The sequence below is a fragment of the Populus alba genome, chromosome 18 (genome assembly GCF_005239225.2).
Source record: "Populus alba chromosome 18, ASM523922v2, whole genome shotgun sequence".
NCBI classification, from domain to species: domain Eukaryota; kingdom Viridiplantae; phylum Streptophyta; class Magnoliopsida; order Malpighiales; family Salicaceae; genus Populus; species Populus alba.
Genome location: NC_133301.1, coordinates 14,459,786 through 14,480,261, shown reverse-complemented (window position 1 = coordinate 14,480,261; position 20,476 = coordinate 14,459,786). Strand labels below are relative to the sequence as shown.

At 36.9% G+C, this 20,476-nt stretch overlaps 3 protein-coding genes across 5 annotated transcripts; all 3 read right to left on the bottom strand.

Annotated features, from left to right (window-relative positions):
- Positions 1–1,261: 1,261 nt before the first annotated feature.
- Positions 1,262–6,751, bottom strand: LOC118052033 (probable serine/threonine-protein kinase PIX13). 3 transcript variants are annotated; one of them, XM_073406235.1, is made up of 12 exons: positions 6,293–6,751; positions 5,062–5,396; positions 4,726–4,861; positions 4,477–4,616; positions 3,846–3,978; positions 3,196–3,518; positions 2,859–3,057; positions 2,604–2,762; positions 2,504–2,520; positions 2,362–2,467; positions 2,108–2,260; positions 1,262–1,570 (listed from the first exon to the last, which is right to left on the bottom strand). In XM_073406235.1, the coding sequence occupies exons 1-12, from the start codon at positions 6,408–6,410 to the stop codon at positions 1,461–1,463; spliced, it is 1,929 nt and encodes a 642-aa protein (XP_073262336.1). In that variant the 5' UTR covers positions 6,411–6,751; the 3' UTR covers positions 1,262–1,460. The 3 variants fall into 3 exon arrangements, with proteins under 3 accessions (XP_073262336.1, XP_034918737.2, XP_073262337.1); XM_035062846.2 differs by having other exon boundaries at positions 2,362–2,520; XM_073406236.1 differs by lacking the exon at positions 2,108–2,260 and having other exon boundaries at positions 2,362–2,520.
- Positions 6,752–12,742: 5,991 nt separating this feature from the next.
- On the bottom strand, positions 12,743–15,628 carry LOC118052046 (probable serine/threonine-protein kinase PIX13). Its single transcript, XM_035062858.2, has 6 exons — positions 15,358–15,628; positions 14,790–15,184; positions 14,421–14,556; positions 14,166–14,305; positions 13,723–13,846; positions 12,743–13,391 (listed from the first exon to the last, which is right to left on the bottom strand). Exons 1-6 carry the CDS (start codon positions 15,506–15,508, stop codon positions 13,045–13,047), a joined length of 1,293 nt encoding a protein of 430 aa, XP_034918749.1. The 5' UTR covers positions 15,509–15,628; the 3' UTR covers positions 12,743–13,044.
- A 1,479-nt stretch (positions 15,629–17,107) lies between these two features.
- On the bottom strand, positions 17,108–18,867 carry LOC118052045 (beta-amyrin 28-monooxygenase). Its single transcript, XM_035062857.2, has 3 exons — positions 17,919–18,867; positions 17,574–17,761; positions 17,108–17,407 (listed from the first exon to the last, which is right to left on the bottom strand). The coding sequence occupies exons 1-3, from the start codon at positions 18,865–18,867 to the stop codon at positions 17,108–17,110; spliced, it is 1,437 nt and encodes a 478-aa protein (XP_034918748.2).
- Between the last annotated feature and the right edge of the window lie 1,609 nt (positions 18,868–20,476).

Genomic DNA, 20,476 nt, shown 5'->3' with positions numbered 1-20,476 from the left:
CTAGTTCAAAGTGAAAAAAAAAAAAAAAAAAGAAAGACAAAAACAGAATGCTTTGAATCACAAATAGTTTTCCTACAAAGCTGGCCTAGGAAAATATTGAAGGAAAATGTGCATAATGGTGTCCTGTGTGTTTATTTTTTATTTAGTTTGGTTTTTATTAAAAACAAATAATTAAATTAATTTTTTTTCAAAAAAAACCTGAAACGAAACCGAAATCAGTTCGAACTGGCTGGTTTTGGTTCAGTTCGGTTTTTTAGGACAAAAACCGGTTTAAATTAATTTAACTCGGTTTTTTTCCGGTTTTTTTCTAGTTTTGGTTTAGTTCGGTTCGGTTTTTTTGTTTTTAAGCTTATAAAATCAAAACCGAACTAAACCGGTCGGTTTTTTTAAAAAATTTAATTAAATTAATCGATTTTTTTTTTATGATTTGGTTTTTTCAATTATTTTTTTTATATTTTCAGTTTAATAATTTTTTAATTTTTTTACTCAGCTCTAATGACATTAATTAGACACCAACCTTCACTGAGATGTCCAAGAGGGGTAGGAGCTGCGTCTGGGTCAATTAATGGATCCGGTGCTGGCGCTGGCGCTGGTGGTGCTGGTGCTGGTGCTATATAGGTAATTTACTTTTTAGTTACCGTGGTGCTGGTGCTATATAGGTAATTTACTTTTTAGTTACCGTTCATATAGGTTCTTAGTTACCGTGGTGAAGGGGTGTGAAAATTATAATATCCATTTATTAAGATATAGAAGGTTCTAAAGTAAAAACTTGTAAAGTGTCAAGGGGAAAAACCGGGTGTCTATGCAAGAATATTTTTATAATTAAAAATATATTAAAATAATATTTTTTTTATATCATAATTCCCATTTATATATTAAATTTAGATTCTCTGTATTGACAAAAAAAAAAAATCATAAAACTGAGTTTTGTCAATTCTTTCTACCTTGGTTAATGGGCTTTAAATCCAGGTAAGCGGTCTTCCTCCTGCCCAGCAACTTCATTTCAAAGTTTGCAAAATAGTCCGAAGGTCAGGAATATTAAAAAAAAAAAAGAAAAAAAATAAAATTTTAGCAATTTTAGCAAATATTAAATGCAACCGCCTTAGATAAAACCATTAAAAGGTGATAGCATCTTTCCTTTCATATAATCAATCAATCATGTATCATAAAATTTCTGATGTATCACAGAATCTTTGTTGGTCGGTTAGGGTTATTAATAATTATAATACCAGGTATGATAATTTTTTAAATAAAATATATTAAAAAAAAAATTAAGATATCAAATATTTATTTTTTTTCTTTAAAAAATTTTAACAATATTAATGGGAGAGTAATTAGTTAAACAACGCAAATGCTAAGCAGAAGAGGCACAAACTGGATGAAGCTGACGACAACAAGAGCTAGAGACGAATCAGGCGCGACAAGCTAGCAGAAGACATTATTATATACTTTCTTTGGGTTTATTTTATGCAGATAGCACCATTGGCTGGCACGTTCCTTTTGTGTACTTGTTGGACTGAAGCTTTCACTTTCCTTGCTACGTTACTTGCATTTGGTAGCTCTGACTTGCCTAAAACAGGAAAATATCGCAAGAAAAGACGTCAATTAAAATATTAATATTAAAGATAAATTGCAATAAACTTTCTGAATTACTGCAAAATAATAGAGAGATAACTCAAGAAATTTAAAATTTGACAAAACCGCTGCTCGTTGGAGAAAATATCACACAATTCCTATTTACTTTATAACCAAAATCACCTTAATTAAGGTTATGAGCATTTTAGGCACATAAGAAAATTTCTCTTCTCTGTAATTTTAAGACACTAAAATGATTATATATTATTTTCTACGAAACCCTTTCAAATATATTTTTTAATTTTTAAATTTACATGAAGTCATCATTACTGTTTAATTTCGTAAGATTTTCAAAGTCCTAACCCACTTGATTATTAATGTTTTGATATTATATCACAAAATCATTAAATCATTGTTTCAGGTTTCAAAAATAGTTTATATATTACTCTCCAAGAATCACTGAGTTATTGAATTTACAAAAAAAAATAAACTGAATACAATTCCATCGCAGTTAATTTTCAATATATACTACTTGTAGTTATTTTTCCAGGACCTTTGCTACGAGGTGTGCTAGTACCAACCCCATTTGCCTCATTTCTCTTTTTACATTCTTCGACAATTGATTTGGTCGTAGAAATCTTCTCCTTTTTCATAGCATCAGTTGCATTTAGTAGCTTTGAATTGCCTCCATCGATCAAGATCATTGTTACAAAGATCTCAGTTTAAACTATTAATTAGTTAAAGAAATTTAATTGCAGTTTTTATTTTTCAAAATAGAGAACTTACTGGGAATTTTGGTTTTAGGACCATTGTTACAAGATGGTCTGGTAGCGACACCATTTGCCTCCTTTCTTGCATTACCTTGTCGGACAGTCAATCTAGAAGAAGTCGTCTTCTCCTTTTTTGTTGTATTTCTTGCTTCAAGTACCTTCGAATTACCTCCGACTGACCATTATTACAAGATGTCAAATAAAACTACGTAAATATAATTCAAGGGAAGTTATCTTTCAAAACATAGCACAACTTACCGGCAGCTGTTTTTCTTATAAGATGATTGTTCCTAGGTTTGCTGGTCCCAACGCGATTTGCCTGGTCCCCTTTGCTTCCTTGTTGGAGATGAGGTGATTGAATTGCTGAAGTCTTTTCATTGCTCGTTCCATTACTTGCGTCTAGTAGGTTTGAATTGCCTCCAATAAGACCAACGGGCACACAAAGTTAATTTGAAGTAATCAAATGAATAGAATCGATCAAATTCTAGTTTTTTTTCGAAGCACTTCACTTACTGGGAGTTGTTCGAAGTGTCTTTGTTACAACACCACTGGCCTCACTCCTTTCGCTGTCTTGTTGGACGGTTGATTGTGTGGAAGATGTCCTCTCCTCTGTGATTGCTTCACTTGCATTTGGAAGCTTTGAATTCCCTCCAACATGACTGATCCTGTCACAAGACCTGGTGTGGTGTCCAGCTTTATGGCACTTCCCACACTTGAAAGATCCATAGAAAGTGAAGTTAAATTCTGAAAACTATGCTGGCTATGATATTTATTTGAAAGTTCGTATATGTACGTATAATGTTATAAAAAATATCAAAAAGGGAAGCCCGAGCAGGTACACGAGACATACCATGACAAGATGTTTCTGGTTATAAGCACGAGTTTTGATCTTCTCTAGTGTCTCGGCAACTTCTGTCATTGATGGACGGAATTTGGGGTTACGAACGAGACATCTCAGAGCAAGCTTTGCTATTTCTGAAGCCTGCCCAGTAACATACTTCCCCTCCAACCTGGAGTCCATTATGCCTCTCAGCCTGAATCTATTATTTAGATATTTCTCGGCCCATTCCCCTACGGAAAGATTAACCCCTTTTTTTGTTGATCTTGAACCAGTTAGCAGCTCAACCAAAACAACACCAAATCCATAAACATCGCTCTTTACATGCAACTTCCCTAACCAAACCAACTCGATAAAATCAATGTCATGACAAAGCTTAGCAGTTAGCAGAAGTTAATAATTAACAAGTTAAGAAGATCGAGATGAGTTGGCAACTACAGGAGCTTTGCCCAGAACAAAATCCAACCATATAAATATCATTAATTAAATTCTATGCATTAATTGGCAGTTTCATTGTTAATGCTTGTTTTGTTCTGTATTCTCTTCGTATAATTGTACTGATTACTGAATTTCGCTCGGTGCGTTTGCCCCGTGGTTGCTTTCTTTTTTTTAATCTAAAACAAAAAAAAAATCTTACAAGTATGCAAGGTACAAGAAATTACCAGTTTCAGCATAAAGAGGATCCGCATAACCATATGTGCCAACAACTCTATCTTCTATATATTCATCATGATCTCTCAAGGGTGCAGGTGATGTGATTGCCATTCCAAAGTCTGATATCTTCGCAGTATAGGACTAGAGAAACATCGTGGTTAGGTAGCGTAGATTTCCATTTTGGAAAGATAATCCAACAGTTTCTTTTCAATTGCTGAGTCATGAATAATTGTACCAATAACGTGATGCTTGCAACATTAACAGTTCTTCAGATTGCCAAAATTGCTAGAAAAGTCATGATGCATCAGTGGAAATAAATGACTCAACCATGAAAACTACGTAAAGAAGGAAAACAAAAGACAGACAATAGCAGAAATATAGATGCAGAGAGATATGATAAATGTACACAGAGAAACAATCAGGTGAATATGCAGTGATGTTGGCACTGGCAAGCAAACAGAAGCACTAGCAGAAACGTATGCAAACATGGTCAGTAGAAGTAATCTCACTGACAAGATGTATCAAGAGCTATTGTTTTGTCTGACTGACAAGATGTATCAAGAGCCTATTGTTTTGTCTGAACTGGGTGACCTTTCTATATGTGACTGCATACTATTTGAAAAATCATACAGAATTTACCTTATCAAGTAGTATATTTGAGGGCTTCATATCTCTTAAAATTACCGGGTGTTCTAATGTATGCAAGTAAGACAGTCCTTCAGCAATTTCTATCGCGATTTTAAGTCTAATTTCCCATGGAAGTACTCGTTCTGGTTTCTCTGTAACAGGAGAAAATGTGTGTTAGGAACAAAAATAAGGTTGTACAATGTTGAGATTGATATTGTAGTATACAACTCCAAATTGAGAATAATAAGATTTTCTCCTTACTGGAAAATAAATGGTGCTCTAAGCTTCGTTTTTGCATGTAGTCATAGACAAGGATCTTCTCTTCATTTGCACGACAAAAACCCAAAAGCTTCACAATGTTCGGATGAGACACCATTCCCAGTAAACTGATCTCTGTCTGTACCATTAAATATGGCAAGTAAGAGCACAAACGGTTTGTTACCTAACTACCGTAAGCACTTCAAGGGAAATTTACTACATAGATTCAGTTTATATAGGGAAAATCAATCATTCTGCCGGACATCGTACTAGTTAATGGATCCGTATATAAGTGAAGAGTGAATTATAAGGTCAATAAAAACAAACAAACAAACAAACCGTAAATTCTGGATCTCCTTGATAGCTGGTTCCATTTAATCTCTTGACAGCAATTGGTCGGTTCCTAGCACCCTTAGATGACCTCTGCTCCTTGAGCCAACCCTTGTAGACATTGCCAAAACCTCCCCTTCCAATCAGCAGATTCATACTAAAGTTGAAGGTCGCTGCCCTCAACTCTTCATATGTGAAATCTCTCAACTTTGAATTGTCTAATGCACCAAGTATTACGTTGTTCTCACCCGAAATAGGTACATTAGACATCCATGTTGAAATACAGGCAGTTTCCATTGTGAAACAGCAGCTGTATTCAGCGGAATCCACAGGAGATGCATCAACTGATTACACGTGCAAATTCTATGAGATAGGATTTGAGGCCTTGTGCAGAGATAAAAATGGACTTGCTCTTAAGACTTAGATTATTCAAAAACTTATTGGCATCGAATTATATATGAATCCCAGCATTCAATTGGGTAGGGGACTGATACAGGAGGATCTCAACAGTCAGATATGAATCCATTACAATTAAAGCTTAACAAACACATTTATGGATGAGATGAACAGGTTCAAGTTCAAGAAGAGGTCTAGAAGCAGTAAACAACATATTTGATGGAAATGAGCATAACTTTTGATCCCACGATTGTATTGTCCTCAAATTTTTTCAAGAGATTCCACATGCTCTGTTCTAGTGTGAGTCGGCTTGCTATATTCAGCCAAGGTCAGGAAGACCTTCAAATTAGGCCTTGAAGATGCTTTTTTTTTTTAGTTTGTGTTTTTTTCCTAATTAATTTTTTATTTTGACTTTTAATTTTCCTATATGTCTAGGATTCTTTTTTCCTTTCTTGCTGAGGTCGAAGATTGACTTATTTAAGCTATTGCAGACCTCTTTTATGGAGGAGATTTTGGCAGATTATATTTTGATTGAGAATAAACAGAGTGGCTATGGTCTATCTAGCCCTTTTGGCAAGTTTTGTCTTCCTATTCTCTTCGACTCCTAATCTATCTGGTTCAGGTTGCATTAGGGACTCTGCATATCCTGAGGCATTGTTAAATCTATGCAATTAATATGTAAAGAAAAAAAGAAAGGGTGAAATGGGAAATCTCTCAAAACACGAACAAAATGAACGAGGCCAGGTGCAAGTACCAAGTTAAGGAAGCACAAAAGGAAGAACATAAATCAAGTGCATCAATGACAAGATACCATAAATTAATCTATATATGATGTTAAACTAACCATCAACCAGTTTTAAGATGGAATCACGAGGAGAGTCCGAGTCCGAGTCCGAGTCTAGGTCTGGAACGGAAGTTCGACTTAAAGTATCAGCTGCAAGACAATTCCAGTGGATCCCCATCCGTCTTTACAAGAATCAGTGATGACCTGCAGGATTAGAGAGAAACAGAGAAGGTCTAGAGAACAGAGTTTGTTTTGACTTGTGTGGATACTACGTTTTCTGCAATGACATGATGATTTTTTCAGGTCTTCTTCCGTTGACTACGTATATAATTTCGTCTTTATTCAAGCATTGCCTTGGATACTAAGATTAAATTAATGTTATGGTTGTCGTTGGGATTTTTCAACCAGAGAAGTCTTTCTAGACGTGTATACTTCCTTCGAGGTAAGTGCTCTTGCTTGGAAGCACCTCAACTTTTCCAATACTGAGAGTTTCCTCTTTCTAACGATACATCCACCAATTCAATGTTTAGAAGCCATAGATATTAAACCAAGGCCGGGGTAGACCTGGATAATGGCCTTCTTCCGTGTTAAGAAGATTTATATGTAAAAATTAAAAAATATATATATTTAAATTTTTAATATTTTATAAAAAAGATAAAAATATTTTATGTATATTTAGGTTATAAATAGTAATTACATATAAAAAAAGTAAAAAAAATATTTTATATAGATGTAGTTTATATATACAATTATTCTATAAAAAAAATTAGAAAATAATCTGGAAAATATATATATAGTTATTCTATGTAAAAAAGTTAAGAAATATTCCATATAAATATAAACTATAAATATAATTATTTTATATTTAAAAATTAAGAAACATATCACGATGTAAGCTATAAAAAAATATATAAAGCTAAATATTTAAAAATTAATTTATATTTTTTATATTTATTAAAAAATATAAACATATATATATTATGTTAGGTATGTTGCCATTACATGTGCAACAAATGGTGGCTACAACCATTGACTTTGGTAGCCACCATTGTTGAAGAAGAGAAAAAGTTGGCAACAGCCTTTGTTGAAAAAAAGATGAGTTTGGCAGCCACCATTAATGACAAAGGAGCAAGAGGAGCTGCCATTGATGCCTATAAAAGAGGCATGACCTTAGAGAGCAAAATGAGAGAGCAAAGTGAGAGATATTAGAGCCAAAGATGTGAGAAATATAAGAGAGAGTGGGCTGCCATTGCAGCACCAAGAAGAGAGAAATAGAGTGAGGTTGAGAGTTGCTAAAGAGAGAATAATTTCTCCTCCTCTATTGTTGTAAACCTTGTTCTCTCCCTATATAAACAAATGGCTTCTCCCGTGGATGTAGGCGGTTTGCCGAACCACGTTAAATATTGTGTCAGTGTGCTTAGCCTCCAATGGGCAAATATTAGAACATCACCAGTCGAAATTCCCTTCAATTGGTATCAGAGCATATGGTTTAAGTGGTGTTTGATTTTTTGCTTAAAAATGAAAGTTGTCAAAATGATGTTTTGACCATCCCACTGTGTAGAGGTGCACGAGACGAAGCCATTGGTGAAAACAGCGTCAAAATCGGACGTCGGATATGGTCGCACTCTCCATCACTCTCCGGCAAGGCGTCTGCCCACGCGCACAGACGCGCACCACTCGTCTTCTTCACCCGAATGAGTTGACCCGACCCATGTGAACAGCAGACATGAACAATGAACAGTACCATGCAAGGATGACATCAGCCACGAGCCGAGCCGAGCCGCGAGCCGAGGGATAGGATTCTGTGCAGCAGAGTCTACGTGCAACCGGATCTGAGATTGAATCTGAGCCGTTGATCAGGCCAGAATTGTTTTGATCAAATCGTAGCCGTCTGATGTGCGATTTGGATGATTCAAGACATGTTTCCAGCTAATTTGATCATTCCAGATGCAATGGTATGGTCCGATCGTTGAGATTCGAGACCAAAAATGGCAATGGTGAATTATTAGAGATTGCCCGATCAGGAGGCATCTGAGGGTCTGGATTGAGGTCGATGGAGATGGAGAAGAAGAAGGTGCACATGTTTACCCAATTACATGTGCTGAACTGTTAAGTGAAGAATTTAATGCCTCGAAGGAAGGCAAAATTGGGACACTCTGGACACCCGGTTATGTGGACAAGTTGAGGTGGAGAGTGAAAATTGACAAAGACCAATCTTAGCGAATCTAAGCATGGTAGTCTCGCCATATGTTGAGAAATCAGGTATAAAACCGGGATACCCCAGATCACTTGTAAAGGAAAGCCGCAACAAAGCTAGCAAATGGTTGTATATACAAAAAGGCAGTACGGTGGATAGATACGTTTTAAGAAGTTCTGTCTAGGAGATTGGGTTTTAAGCGGGACCAGTGTGATCCCTCCAAATCTTTCCTGGGAACTTGCTTAGTTGAAGGATCATCCACAGAGTACTATTTTTGTATATGTAACAGTTTGTAATGAAACTGTTGAAGACTAGTAAGATGACAGCTTAAAGGAACAGTTGGGTTCCATATGTTCAAGGATCTGATGGAGTGGTGATTTCTCCAAAGAAGTTAGATTTGGTGACTGTGATTTCTTGAAGAGAGAATTGATGAAGACCCTGATAATGGAAGAGAAATACAACAAGGGAATAAAGATTGGCACCTTATTTTGACTTGGATAGGTGTTGTGACAGGATGAGCTGCTGTCAAACATAAAAGCAAAAATTAGGGAGAAATCTAGAGAACCGAAATTGCACGAGAGCACACAGAGATTGTGCAAAAGTACCCGTAGGATCCAACGAGGTACTGTAATGAGACAATAGGTGCAAGGAGAAGAAGAGTTCCTAGATGAAGCTCAGAGCAGAGACGATGTGAAAAAGTTGTACAACAAGAAGTCTCTTGTGCTCTTGATAAAGGCAACAAGCGAGGACCTTTCCAATGCATGCAAGGATGAAAAGATGAGCTGTTGCAGAAGCACCGAATTAAGGGGGTGCGAATGCCTATGATAAAAGGCGACCGCCTATGAAAGGTGAAGACACCAAAGAGAGTGGTGTAGGTGGAGCTGTCAAGTATAAAGGCGTAGAAGCTCCAGACATAGAAATCGAGGTGGAGGATTGCGAGGAGTATGCCGCAACTTTCTCTTTCTATGTAATCAGTGGCAGTAATCTCTCCCAAGTCCACATGGTGGTAGAGAATACATCCCCGATAAAGGAGGATGTGGCCGTCTCATGACGACATGCGAAGACACCTCAGATAGAAGGTGTGAGGACCTTGATATGAGTCCAAGATCAGACCGTCTCATGACGATAAGCGGAGACACCTCAGACGGAAGGTGTGAGGACCATGGTATGAGTCCATGTTCAGGCCGTCTCATGACGACAGGCGGAGACACCTCAGACAGAAGGTGTGAGGACCATGATATGAGTCCAAGATCAGGTCGTCTCATGATGACAGGCGGAGACACCTCAGATAGAAGGTGTGCGGACCTTGATATGAGTCCAAGATCAGACCGTCTCATGACGACAAACGGAGACACCTAAAACGGAAGGTGTGAGGACCATGGTATGAGTCCATGTTCAGGCCGTCTCATGACGACAGGCGAAGACACCTCAGACAGAAGGTGTGAGGACCATGATATGAGTCCAAGATCAGGTTGTCTCATGATGACAGACGGAGACACCTCAGATGAAAGGTGTGAGGACCATGATATCAGTCCAAGATCAGGTCGTCTCATGATGACAGGCGGAGACACCTCAGATGAAAGGTGTGAGGACCATGATATCAGTCCAAGATCAGGTCGTCTCATGATGACAGGCGGAGACACCTCAGATGAAAGGTATGAGGACCTTGATATGAGTCCATGTTCAGGCCGTCTCATGATGACAGGCGGACACACCTCAGACAGAAGGTGTGAGGGCCATGATATGAGCCCAAGATCATACTGCCCCATGACAACAGGCGAAGACACCTTCAGAGAAGGTGTGAGGGACTTGAAGCCGCATGATGATGAATGGAGACACCTCGGATAGAAGGTGTGAGGGCTACAATATTAGCCCAGATTCAGACCGTCGCATGACGACGAGCGGAGACACCTCAGGAGAAGGTGTGAGGGCCATGAAAAGAGCCCAGCCCCAGAGCCAATATGATGGCTGGATATAAGTGGACAAGTGTATAGCCAACGAAGAGGCTATGATGAGTATGAAGACAAATGCAGGATTGACTTTTATGGATATTGCCCCCATGCTAAAGATCAATGAGCTAGAAGACATTTGCCTTGGACAATAAGTGGGTGACTTGTGGAGCATTAAGACGCGACTGCTATGAAGGAGCAGAGGGCATGCGCAGGTTCCGGGAACAAGTTGACTCTTGTCAAGGTGGTGAGCTCGGTGAAAGCATTGTAATACTCAGAGTATGAAGATAGATATGGATCAACCTTTAATGGGTTGCCCCTATAAGTAAAGGTGGATAGCTACCCGGACTCTTGAGACTAAGAGTGAGAGACTTATGGAGAAGTAAGGCATGGTTCCTAAGGTGGAACAGAGGGCAAACGCAACTCCTGGATGAGTAGACTCTTGGAAGAGTGGTGAGCTCGTGATCACATTAAAATACTCAATGACTGTCACACTTGGGAATATTAGTTTGAGGGGGTGTTGTAAGCCTTGATGTAAGGCTTGATAAATCATTCCGAGCCAAGCATGGTTGATATGCTTGAAGGGGAATGTTGTTCCAGAGACAAGCGTTAAACACTCTTCAGATGAGATGTGACAAACCATCTGGTTGAAGTGATCCTTTGAAGTGAGCAAAGGGGTGCTTATTTAACTCTGGTGATTGAAAGGTTTGGCGAGTACCTGTAAACTTGGCCATAGACGCTCTCAGAATGGTAAGCTTAGAAGAGCTGCAAGATGCAAGCATGTGCTGAAGAAGCAAGAGGACAATTGCCCCACATGAATGGCAAAGGGGGTGATTGTTAGGTATGTTGCCATTACATGTGCAACAAATGGTGGCTACAACCATTGACTTTGGTAGCCACCATTGTTGAAGAAGTTGGCAGCAGCCTTTGTTGAAAAAAAGATGAGTTTGGCAGCCACCATTAATGACAAAGGAGCAAGAGGAGCTGCCATTGATGCCTATAAAAGAGGCATGACCTTAGAGAGCAAAATGAGAGAGCACAGTGAGAGATATTAGAGCCAAAGATGTGAGAAATATAAGAGAGAGTGGGCTGCCATTGCAGCACCAAGAAGAGAGAAATAGAGTGAGGTTGAGAGTTGCTAAAGAGAGAATAATTCCTCCTCCTCTATTGTTGTAAACCTTGTTCTCTCCCTATATAAACAAATGGCTTCTCCCGTGGATGTAGGCGGTTTGCCGAACCACGTTAAATATTGTGTCAGTGTGCTTAGCCTTTAATGGGCAAATATCAGAACATCACCGGTCGAAATTCCCTTCATATTATATCACCCAGATTACCCTGGGTCACGGATTTAATAAAACCTGCAAACCTATTTGACCCAAAAAACTTATTTTTGATATTTTTATCCCGAAGAGAAGCGATGTTGCCATGTGTGAAGTAATAGAAGCGATTTAATTCTAGCATCATCCAAGGTTTGAAAAAGGATTAGCGATGTCCCATCACTCAAATTCAATGACGTGCATGGAGCTTGTGTTTTTAACAATGAACTCAGTCAGCACGGAGTTGCTTGGAATTGTATTTTAAATTATATTTTATAAAAAATATTTATTATTATTTAAATCTACTTGTTTATATTTTTATATTGTTTTAATATATTAATATTAAAAAAATATATTTTAAATATATTATTTAAAAAAATATATTTTACAAAACGACTACAACTATATTCTCGACCAACTCCTGTATTTGTGTCAAATTTTGAACATCTCGGGTGCAAAAATACAGCGGAGTCCTTTTTTGAAGTTTGTTGACAATCATGGCTTTATTTACATGGAGTCCTTCTATGAGGCCCAGATGGGACTCGAAGAAATGTCTATGGTAAGCGTACCAAGAAAAAGAAAGAAAAAAAAAAAACAGATTGAGAAAATTGCTTGAAATGCTGCTATGCATGTATAGTATAGATAATTGCTTGAAATGCATTATAATTAACATGTAATTGCAATGAGATTTTACTCAAATGCTTGCTACAGTGACCTACCATTTTCTATTAGAAGGGGACCTGATTGAGAAAAGACTTTGGCACATTTTTTTAAACAAATCTTCCAACAGATAATTCTTGGTTACAGATATAAATCGTGTATTCAATACAGAAAAAAAGGATCGCAGATTGGGGACTAATACTAGGTTAGTCCTATCATTTTCCAATCTTATTCTCCTTTTCTGCTTGTGCCTCCAATAATTCTACTTAAACTTTTTATTTATTTATTTTTACAATGCATAGATTATAACTTCAACTACACCTTGATTCTACTTTTCTTAAAAAACATTATATTAATATTTTTTTATGTTTTTTTTAATACATTAAAATAAAAATTAAAAAGAGATCTAAATTACGCAACTCGGACAAAGAGTGCATTAATATGCGTTCGAACTACAGCTCATGACGGGCAAAGAGAAACGCATTAAAGAATTACACTCACCGCAATACACAGTAGAACAAAAAAACAAGGAGAATAAAAAGACATTATTATTTCTTGGCTCCGGAATAACTAATGGACTATTCAGTGCCGGAGTCGAAAAGAATTTCTTCATTAATTGATTGTGCAGAAACTTTATTGATGTGCTTCATCTGCATCCTGTTCTAATTATAAACCAGAGGATAATAGTGATCATGTCGACAAGGCTTCTGGTTCATCCTCAGTGCTGTTATATCGAGCTCCAATCTTTCCCAAGGTCTCGGCAACTTCTTTCATTGACGGGCGGAAACGGGGTTCCGACTGAAGACATCTTGCAGCAAGTGGAGCTATTCGTACAACTTGTTTTACTGGGTATTTTCCCTCCAACCTGGTGTCCATAAAATGTCTCACCTTTCTTCTATCTGATAGAAATCGTCTACCCCAGTCCCCTAAATTTCTTTGCTGAATCGGACGGCTTTTATCATATGCTCGTAAGCCTGTTAGCATCTCCAACAAAACAACTCCAAAACTATACACATCACTCTTCAGATACAAATTCCCTGATCAATCAAATAGAATCAATGTTAGGGTAGATTCTGATAGCATGTTTTCAATCAACCACTGCTATGAAATGGGATTTTAGTAGCAGTTGTTCATTAGCGAGTTTGAGTAAACTGTCATTACAGATACATAGTTATAATTGTAATAAGAATAAAGAAACATGCCGTTAAAGACTTGATAAAATGCCATTATAATTTAATTTTGTTGTGGTGAGCTGCTTTAGAGTAATTACAATGTTATAAATTGAGATTGGAAGTTTGAATGAACTGTAAAGCGAAGCATCATTCAGTCATGGAGGCATCCCAGTTAAGAAACACACAACTAAATTACCTGTAGCAACATACTCAGGAGCAGCATAGCCAATTGTGCCCATAACATGTCCTGATACATACGGTTCACCGTCTGCAGGTCCCCATTTTGCCAAGCCAAAATCCGATAACTTTGGAGTGTAAGACTGCAGAAGATTTGATGTAGAAAGAACTTAATGTCTTATGAATCATATTATAATACGTTCTTAAATATTTTTGCCAACTCTCAAGCAAGACTTGGCTCGTCCAGCATTTCCTTTCGCCACCAATGACAGGGCGAATCACAGTTGCTAGTGGTTAAGATTGAACTTTGCAGGGAAGGGGATTTTTGAAGAAAATAGATCAACATGAAGCAAAACTTTCGGGTAAAAATGGTGAGAAAATATACACATCATGGAACTGCCTTTACTGAATGAGTTTGTCATATCGTGTTTGGTTGATAATGCAGATTATAAAGAACTTTACCTCATCAAGCAATATATTTGAGGTCTTGAAATCTCTGAAAATTATCGGTTTCTCCATTGTATGCAAGTAAGCAAGGCCTTGAGCCGTTCCTATTAAAACCTTAAGCCTTGTCTCCCACGAAAGCATTCGATCAGGGCCCTCTGCAGGAGTATAAAATAGAGCGCAAGAGAACTAAGTGAGTTTATTTCATCTACAGAACAGAACACACGATTGGGATCATAGACTAGGACTCTATAACTCATTGCTTGTTCTTACTTCCAAACAAATGGTAATTTAAGCTGCCCTTTTTCATGAATTCATAAACAATAACATGCTCCTTATCTTCTCGACAGTATCCCAACAGCTTTATAACATTAGGATGAGAAAGCCTTGCCAAGAAACCCACCTCTGTCTGCACCAGAAAAATGGCTACCGAATTAGTATCCAACAATTATGCCCTTTCTAAGGACTGTTGTTATCAATTTCTTCATTCCTATATATCGCATTTGTAAACAGGACTTGATCATAAGTAGTTTGGAAAGAAACTAGCAGCTGATTAACCAAGTGTTTCAATCTGAGCTAAACGTGCAAATGAAGAAACCTAAAGGTTGGCACATTAAGAGATAAACAACAAAACAGAATTACCCGCCACTGTCGATATCCTTGCTTGCTGTTGGAATTCAATCTCTTGACTGCAACGGGCCATTTCCTTGTTCCCTGAGATGCTACCTTCTCCTTGAGCCAACCTTGATAGACCTTTCCAAAACCACCTTCTCCCAGCACCATATTGCTACGAAAATTAAAAGTTGCTGCCTTCATTTGCTCAAATGTGAAAGCTCTTAACTTCGAGTCTGATCCAGATTCCACATCCGGAAGGGCCTCATCATCCACAGAAACTAGGAATTCGTTGTCATCAGGGACATTGCCCCAAATAGCTGCAATAGCATCGCTTGCTTGATAAATCCATGTCGTTAAATTGGTGGTTGCCATAGAGAGCCAGCTGCTTCCAGAGACATTGCTACCCCCGAAAGATGTATCATCTGATTATATTACTTACACTATTAAACCGAACTTTAATTGAAGGATTGAGTAATGAGATAATTGCACTAGTAAGTTTATGAATAACTGATGATTTAAGTGCTAACAGTTTCAAAAACAAACCAAAACAACAATAAATAACAGGATTGAGTTAAACTAATGGTTGGAAACTAACCATCAAGATGCCCTACAGAGCTAGGAGCTGCGTCTGGGTCAAAGAATGAGCCAGGGTCAGGGGCGGAGGCGGGGGCAGCATCTGAGGGAGGAGGGGGATCAACAGGGGTTGGATTTGACTTATCAGAAGTCCGACTCCAGCAAATCCCCATCAAAAGAATTGTGTCTTCGTGGAATCAACAATCTCTTTGATGATTGACATATAGAGGGCAGATGGGCTAAACTAGTTTGGTTGACTTTGACGACCTGTTTATGAAGTGGCGCCTGGCTTGTCTGTCATTTCTAATAAAAACAATTTGTCTCGAATCTAAGGTCCCAACAACCAAATTTGGATAGTCGTCTGCTTTAATTGTGAAGAAAAGGCAACCCACATACCAACCGCTTTGAGCCTGTTTGCAAATGTGGATTAACATGTATTTTTTAAAAAATTTAAATTATTTTTTTATTAAAAATTATTTTTTTTATTTTTTGAATTATTTTGATGAACTGATTTCAAAAATAATTTTTTAAAAATAAAAAAAATATCATTTTAATGTATTTCAGCATAAAAAACACTTTAAAAAATAATCATAACCACACTCCTAAACGGACTCTAAAAACATGTTTATCATTGCCATTAAACTATTGTTTGTTATTTTAAATTTTTTTTCTTTAAAATTAATTTTTATTATTATTTGGTTACCGGTCAAAAGATTAAACACATGTTTGTTTTTGTATTTTAAAAATATATTTTTTAAAAAATTAATTTTATTTTGCTTTAAATTAATATTTTTTTAGTATTTATTATTTTTTAGATCATTTTTAATATATTAATATCAAAAATAATTTTTTAAAAAATAAAAATATATTATTTTAATACATTTTAAATTAAAAAACAAACTTTAAAAAAATAATTACAAACCCTTCTATATTATTTATAGATCCGGTGGTTTGGCTTTCTGTTAAGAAAAAGAAGAGAATTTCCATATGTTTCAATTTCCATTCCTTTCCACATCATATTGCCGAGCTCATCTGACACGATAGTACTTAACATCATATATATCGTTGTGAACATATATATATATATATATATATATATATAGTAGTGAAAAATCCTTGAAAACCGAATTAGACCCACCATTTGATTTGAATCACTACGTACCAAATGTCGCAATCTATTAGACCCACCAGTCAATATTCGAACTTGCTCCAAGCAATCTCAGACCTCAACAAGTAACTTGCATTTTGTGAGACACTGGCTTTGATTGACACGAAATGCTTTATACATTTAAGCAATTTGAAGGCTGATGCATCTTTCGGTAAGAAACCTGAAGCTCTCAAGGTTCCTCTTCTGCTGGTGAAACAGGGAATTCTCTGTCCTCGGTGACCTTGTTTCCCCGCATGGCTGCAAATACACCACTTGCTAGAGACAACTGTGCTGAAAAATTTGTGGTTGCCATACAGAACCAGCTGTTAACAGAGGCAATAGTATCCAGAAAAAATGAAGCATCTGATTTCGAGAACAAATTTAAAGCCGTCTGCATAATGAGATAACATCCATAATTTACGAGAATTATATGATAAATGATAAATGACAAGTAGACTAATAATACAAGTTTTAATGGTTGGGTTGTCCCATTGCGAAGGAAGAGAGACTTATTTATGACTGTTTTTTTTTATTTTGAAAAAAAGAAAAAAGACTAACAAGAAGAAGAAAAATTAGAAGATGTAATCCCGGCCAGCATGATGACGAGATTTTGCATCATCTAATTTCAAGCTTTGTGAGGAATCAGACGAACTGGAAGTCCCATTTCTGGTTTTGGCGTTGGATTGAATACTATCTTCTCATCGAGAATCAATCTTTCAAATCTGAAACTCTTCACCAAGTTATGCATGAAAACAAGAATTTCTAATCGAGCATATTCATTTCCAGGGCACATCCTTGGTCCTCCACCAAACGGAATAAACGTGTAAGGAGCTGGTCCTTTCCCTTCAAATCTACTGGGATCGAACTTCTCAGGCTCGGAAAAGTATTCAGCATTTTTATGCGTTGAGCTTGCACTCCAATACAACTACAAGAACAATTTGTCAAATCAAAGTTAGCACGGCGATGCTCCTGCTCAATGCTTGGGTGACATTGAAAAGTGCTTGAAACAAAATAATGGGAGAAGTCAGTCTCTAGATTGGCAAAACAATATATTGAAGGACTAAATGATTTACAGTGAGAAAATGACTTGCCTTCCAGCCCTTTGGGATGGAGAAACCGTTGAATGTGAAGTCCTTGATGGCTTCTTTGAAGTTACCAATAAGCGGTGGTGAGAGTCTCAACGTTTCACAAGCTACATTCCATGAATATTTCATCTTTTGAATGTCATCCCAATTCAACAACTCACCGGGTGCTTTGGATTTAATGATCTCAGCTTGCTCTATCAAATTGTTTACAATTAAACAGGTTAGCTCTTGTCATAATGAAAATCTAATTTTGACTTGTTGAATAGCTATAGCACATAGGTTCTTCAAAACAAGGTTAAAAATTCAAGGAAAGACTGCACGAAGGGAAAGTTGAATAGAAAAAACAGTCACCTTTGTAAACTGCTTCATAGATATGAGGCAGCTCAGCAAGATATTTGACAATGAAAGTACAAGCAGCACCAGTGCTTTCATGTCCACCCATCAATAATGCAAGAATCTTGTCAGAAATCTGCACCTCATTCATGTACTTTCCATCCGCATCATTGCTTAGCAGCATGTGTGACAAAATGTCTTGGCTTGGGGATGCCTTTCCTTCTGCAAGATCCTTCTTTCTTTGCTTGATAATGGCCAATAGCTCAATTCTGATTAACTTTGAGGCCTTGATGGCTCGATTAAATGGAGTTCCAGGAAAATCAATGGGGATGGTAAAAATACCAGAGGTTATTTGGTTGAATGGGTGGGAAAATCTGGCTATGTAGCTGGGATCCTCAATACTTAGAAACAAGCGGCAAGCCAACTCGAATGTGTAGCTTTTTGCCAGAGGGAAGACAACCACCTCTGCTTTGTTTCCCCATTCCAAGGCAAAGTGTCTTCTGGTAACCATATCCATGGTACCTATATACCTCTGCAAGGCCTCAGGTTTTAAGAATCGAGGGAACAACCTACGCATTCTTTTCGCTTCTTCTTTGGGTGATGTTTCTACTGCAGATGGAAATATCCTGTTCACAAATTCAGGCCACCATGTTTCAACAAGTCTGTTCTCGTTGGAGAATAAGAACTTGTTTCCGGCAACACCATTTAATATCACTACAGGCTGAAGAAAAAGATTTGTTTTGAATATTTCTGAAGAATATTTCCGAAGGCGATCGAATATGAAGTTTTCTGGGCAACCTTTCCATCCTTTTGACAGGAAATCTAGGCTCTCTCCCACAAAAGGGAGGCCTAGATTGCCAGGAGGAAGGTTAGGGAGTTTATCCTGGTATCTGTGCTTGTAAATTATGGCAATGAGGGAGAGAATGATGGAGACAAAGAGGAGAAGGATGATATAGAGAGTCTCCATTTCTTGAAAGTACTGCGACATGTTGCAGCTTCTTTGGTAGAGACTGCGACATGTTCTTAATGGATGGCCTATATATATAGTACGTAGAAAACAAATCCTTAGGTTGCGTTTTAGATACATCATTCACGTCTCCATATATGACAAATATTTTTTCTCGCACCATGTTATTATATATGAATAAAAATTGATAATATGTCTAGACCATTGGTTAACAGCAAAGCTTGTTTTTGTGAAGGTCCTGGGTTCGATCCTTAAGAGTACCAGTCTGTCACCCCCGCGGTGCCTTACCTGCCTACTGGGCTTGCAGGATGTTCAGTGGGCTCGGGGAATAGTCGTGGTGCGCGTAATCTGACCCGGACACCCCGGGTTACCAAAAAAAAAAAATTGATAATATGGATTATAAATTCACTTATCTAATCCAATTGCTGAAAAATAATATCGAAGTTAATTAAGATTGTCGGTAATGATCATCTTTGTTTTTTTAAAAAAAAAAAATAGATGTGTTAGTGACAAAAAGTGAATCATAATTGCAACAATTTCATCACAGGAGTACTAGCTTCCATTCCTTCACCATCATCATTATATATATATAGTTGAAATAAAATTCTATGAAAAAAATTTATTTTTCCTAAAAATTCATATTCTTCAGTTGAAAGAAACACGTCTTGAAATTCAAAACTTCGTTGGAAAATCATCTTTCACAAAAACACTTTTAGCTAGGACGAAACCTTTGAAAATCATCGTCCTCCACCATAAACAAATCTAACATAATATTATTGGGACACAAGCTCCTCAGCTAGAAACCCTCATCGACCATGAATACATCCAACATAATGTTTTTACGGCAGAACCTCCTCCATTGAAAACCAGCATTCACCATGAACATATCCTCCTGGACTTCTAACCATGGCAATAAAAAAAACCATCTGGAAAGTTGGTTTCGGATACCAGCTAAAATAGTAAAAAACAAAGGATAATTATGATTATAATTCAGGAACAAAATCCACTTCATGATCAGCGGGAAAATAATAATTAGGATCCAATCCTCCTCTATGTACTAGTAGGCGCTAGCACAGAATAATTATGAGTTCAGCTTGGGCACATGTTTCCACATGAGATTTTGTTTGTTTATTCTTTTGGTTTTTGTGCCGGGATTATTTTCAAGATTACATCCACCACTCTGATCTTATCAAATAATATGGTATTCATGCTTCAACTAAAAGATTTGTGGCAGATTTAATTATCTCTATCGCTAGGTTTAATTATGGTTTAATGGAAAGTCCTTGCGGTAAGGATTCTATCACAATGAATCTTGAGGTTGCGAGATTAGGCAAGGCTTTATAAAAAAGTTTTAACCTTTTGGGGTTTGGTGATTCTTTGACTTGATATTAAGTATAAAACACCTAGAGTTAAATACTACCACATATATATATATATATATATATATATATATATATATATATATATATTCTAATTAAATTAAAATTTTCAGTCGTGTGTTTATATATATAAATTTTAAGTTTAAATACTTTTTATTTAAGAAGTAGTGTTAGTAAATAATATAAAATTATTTATTGAGTTTTAGATAATACATTCAATTTTTGAAAAA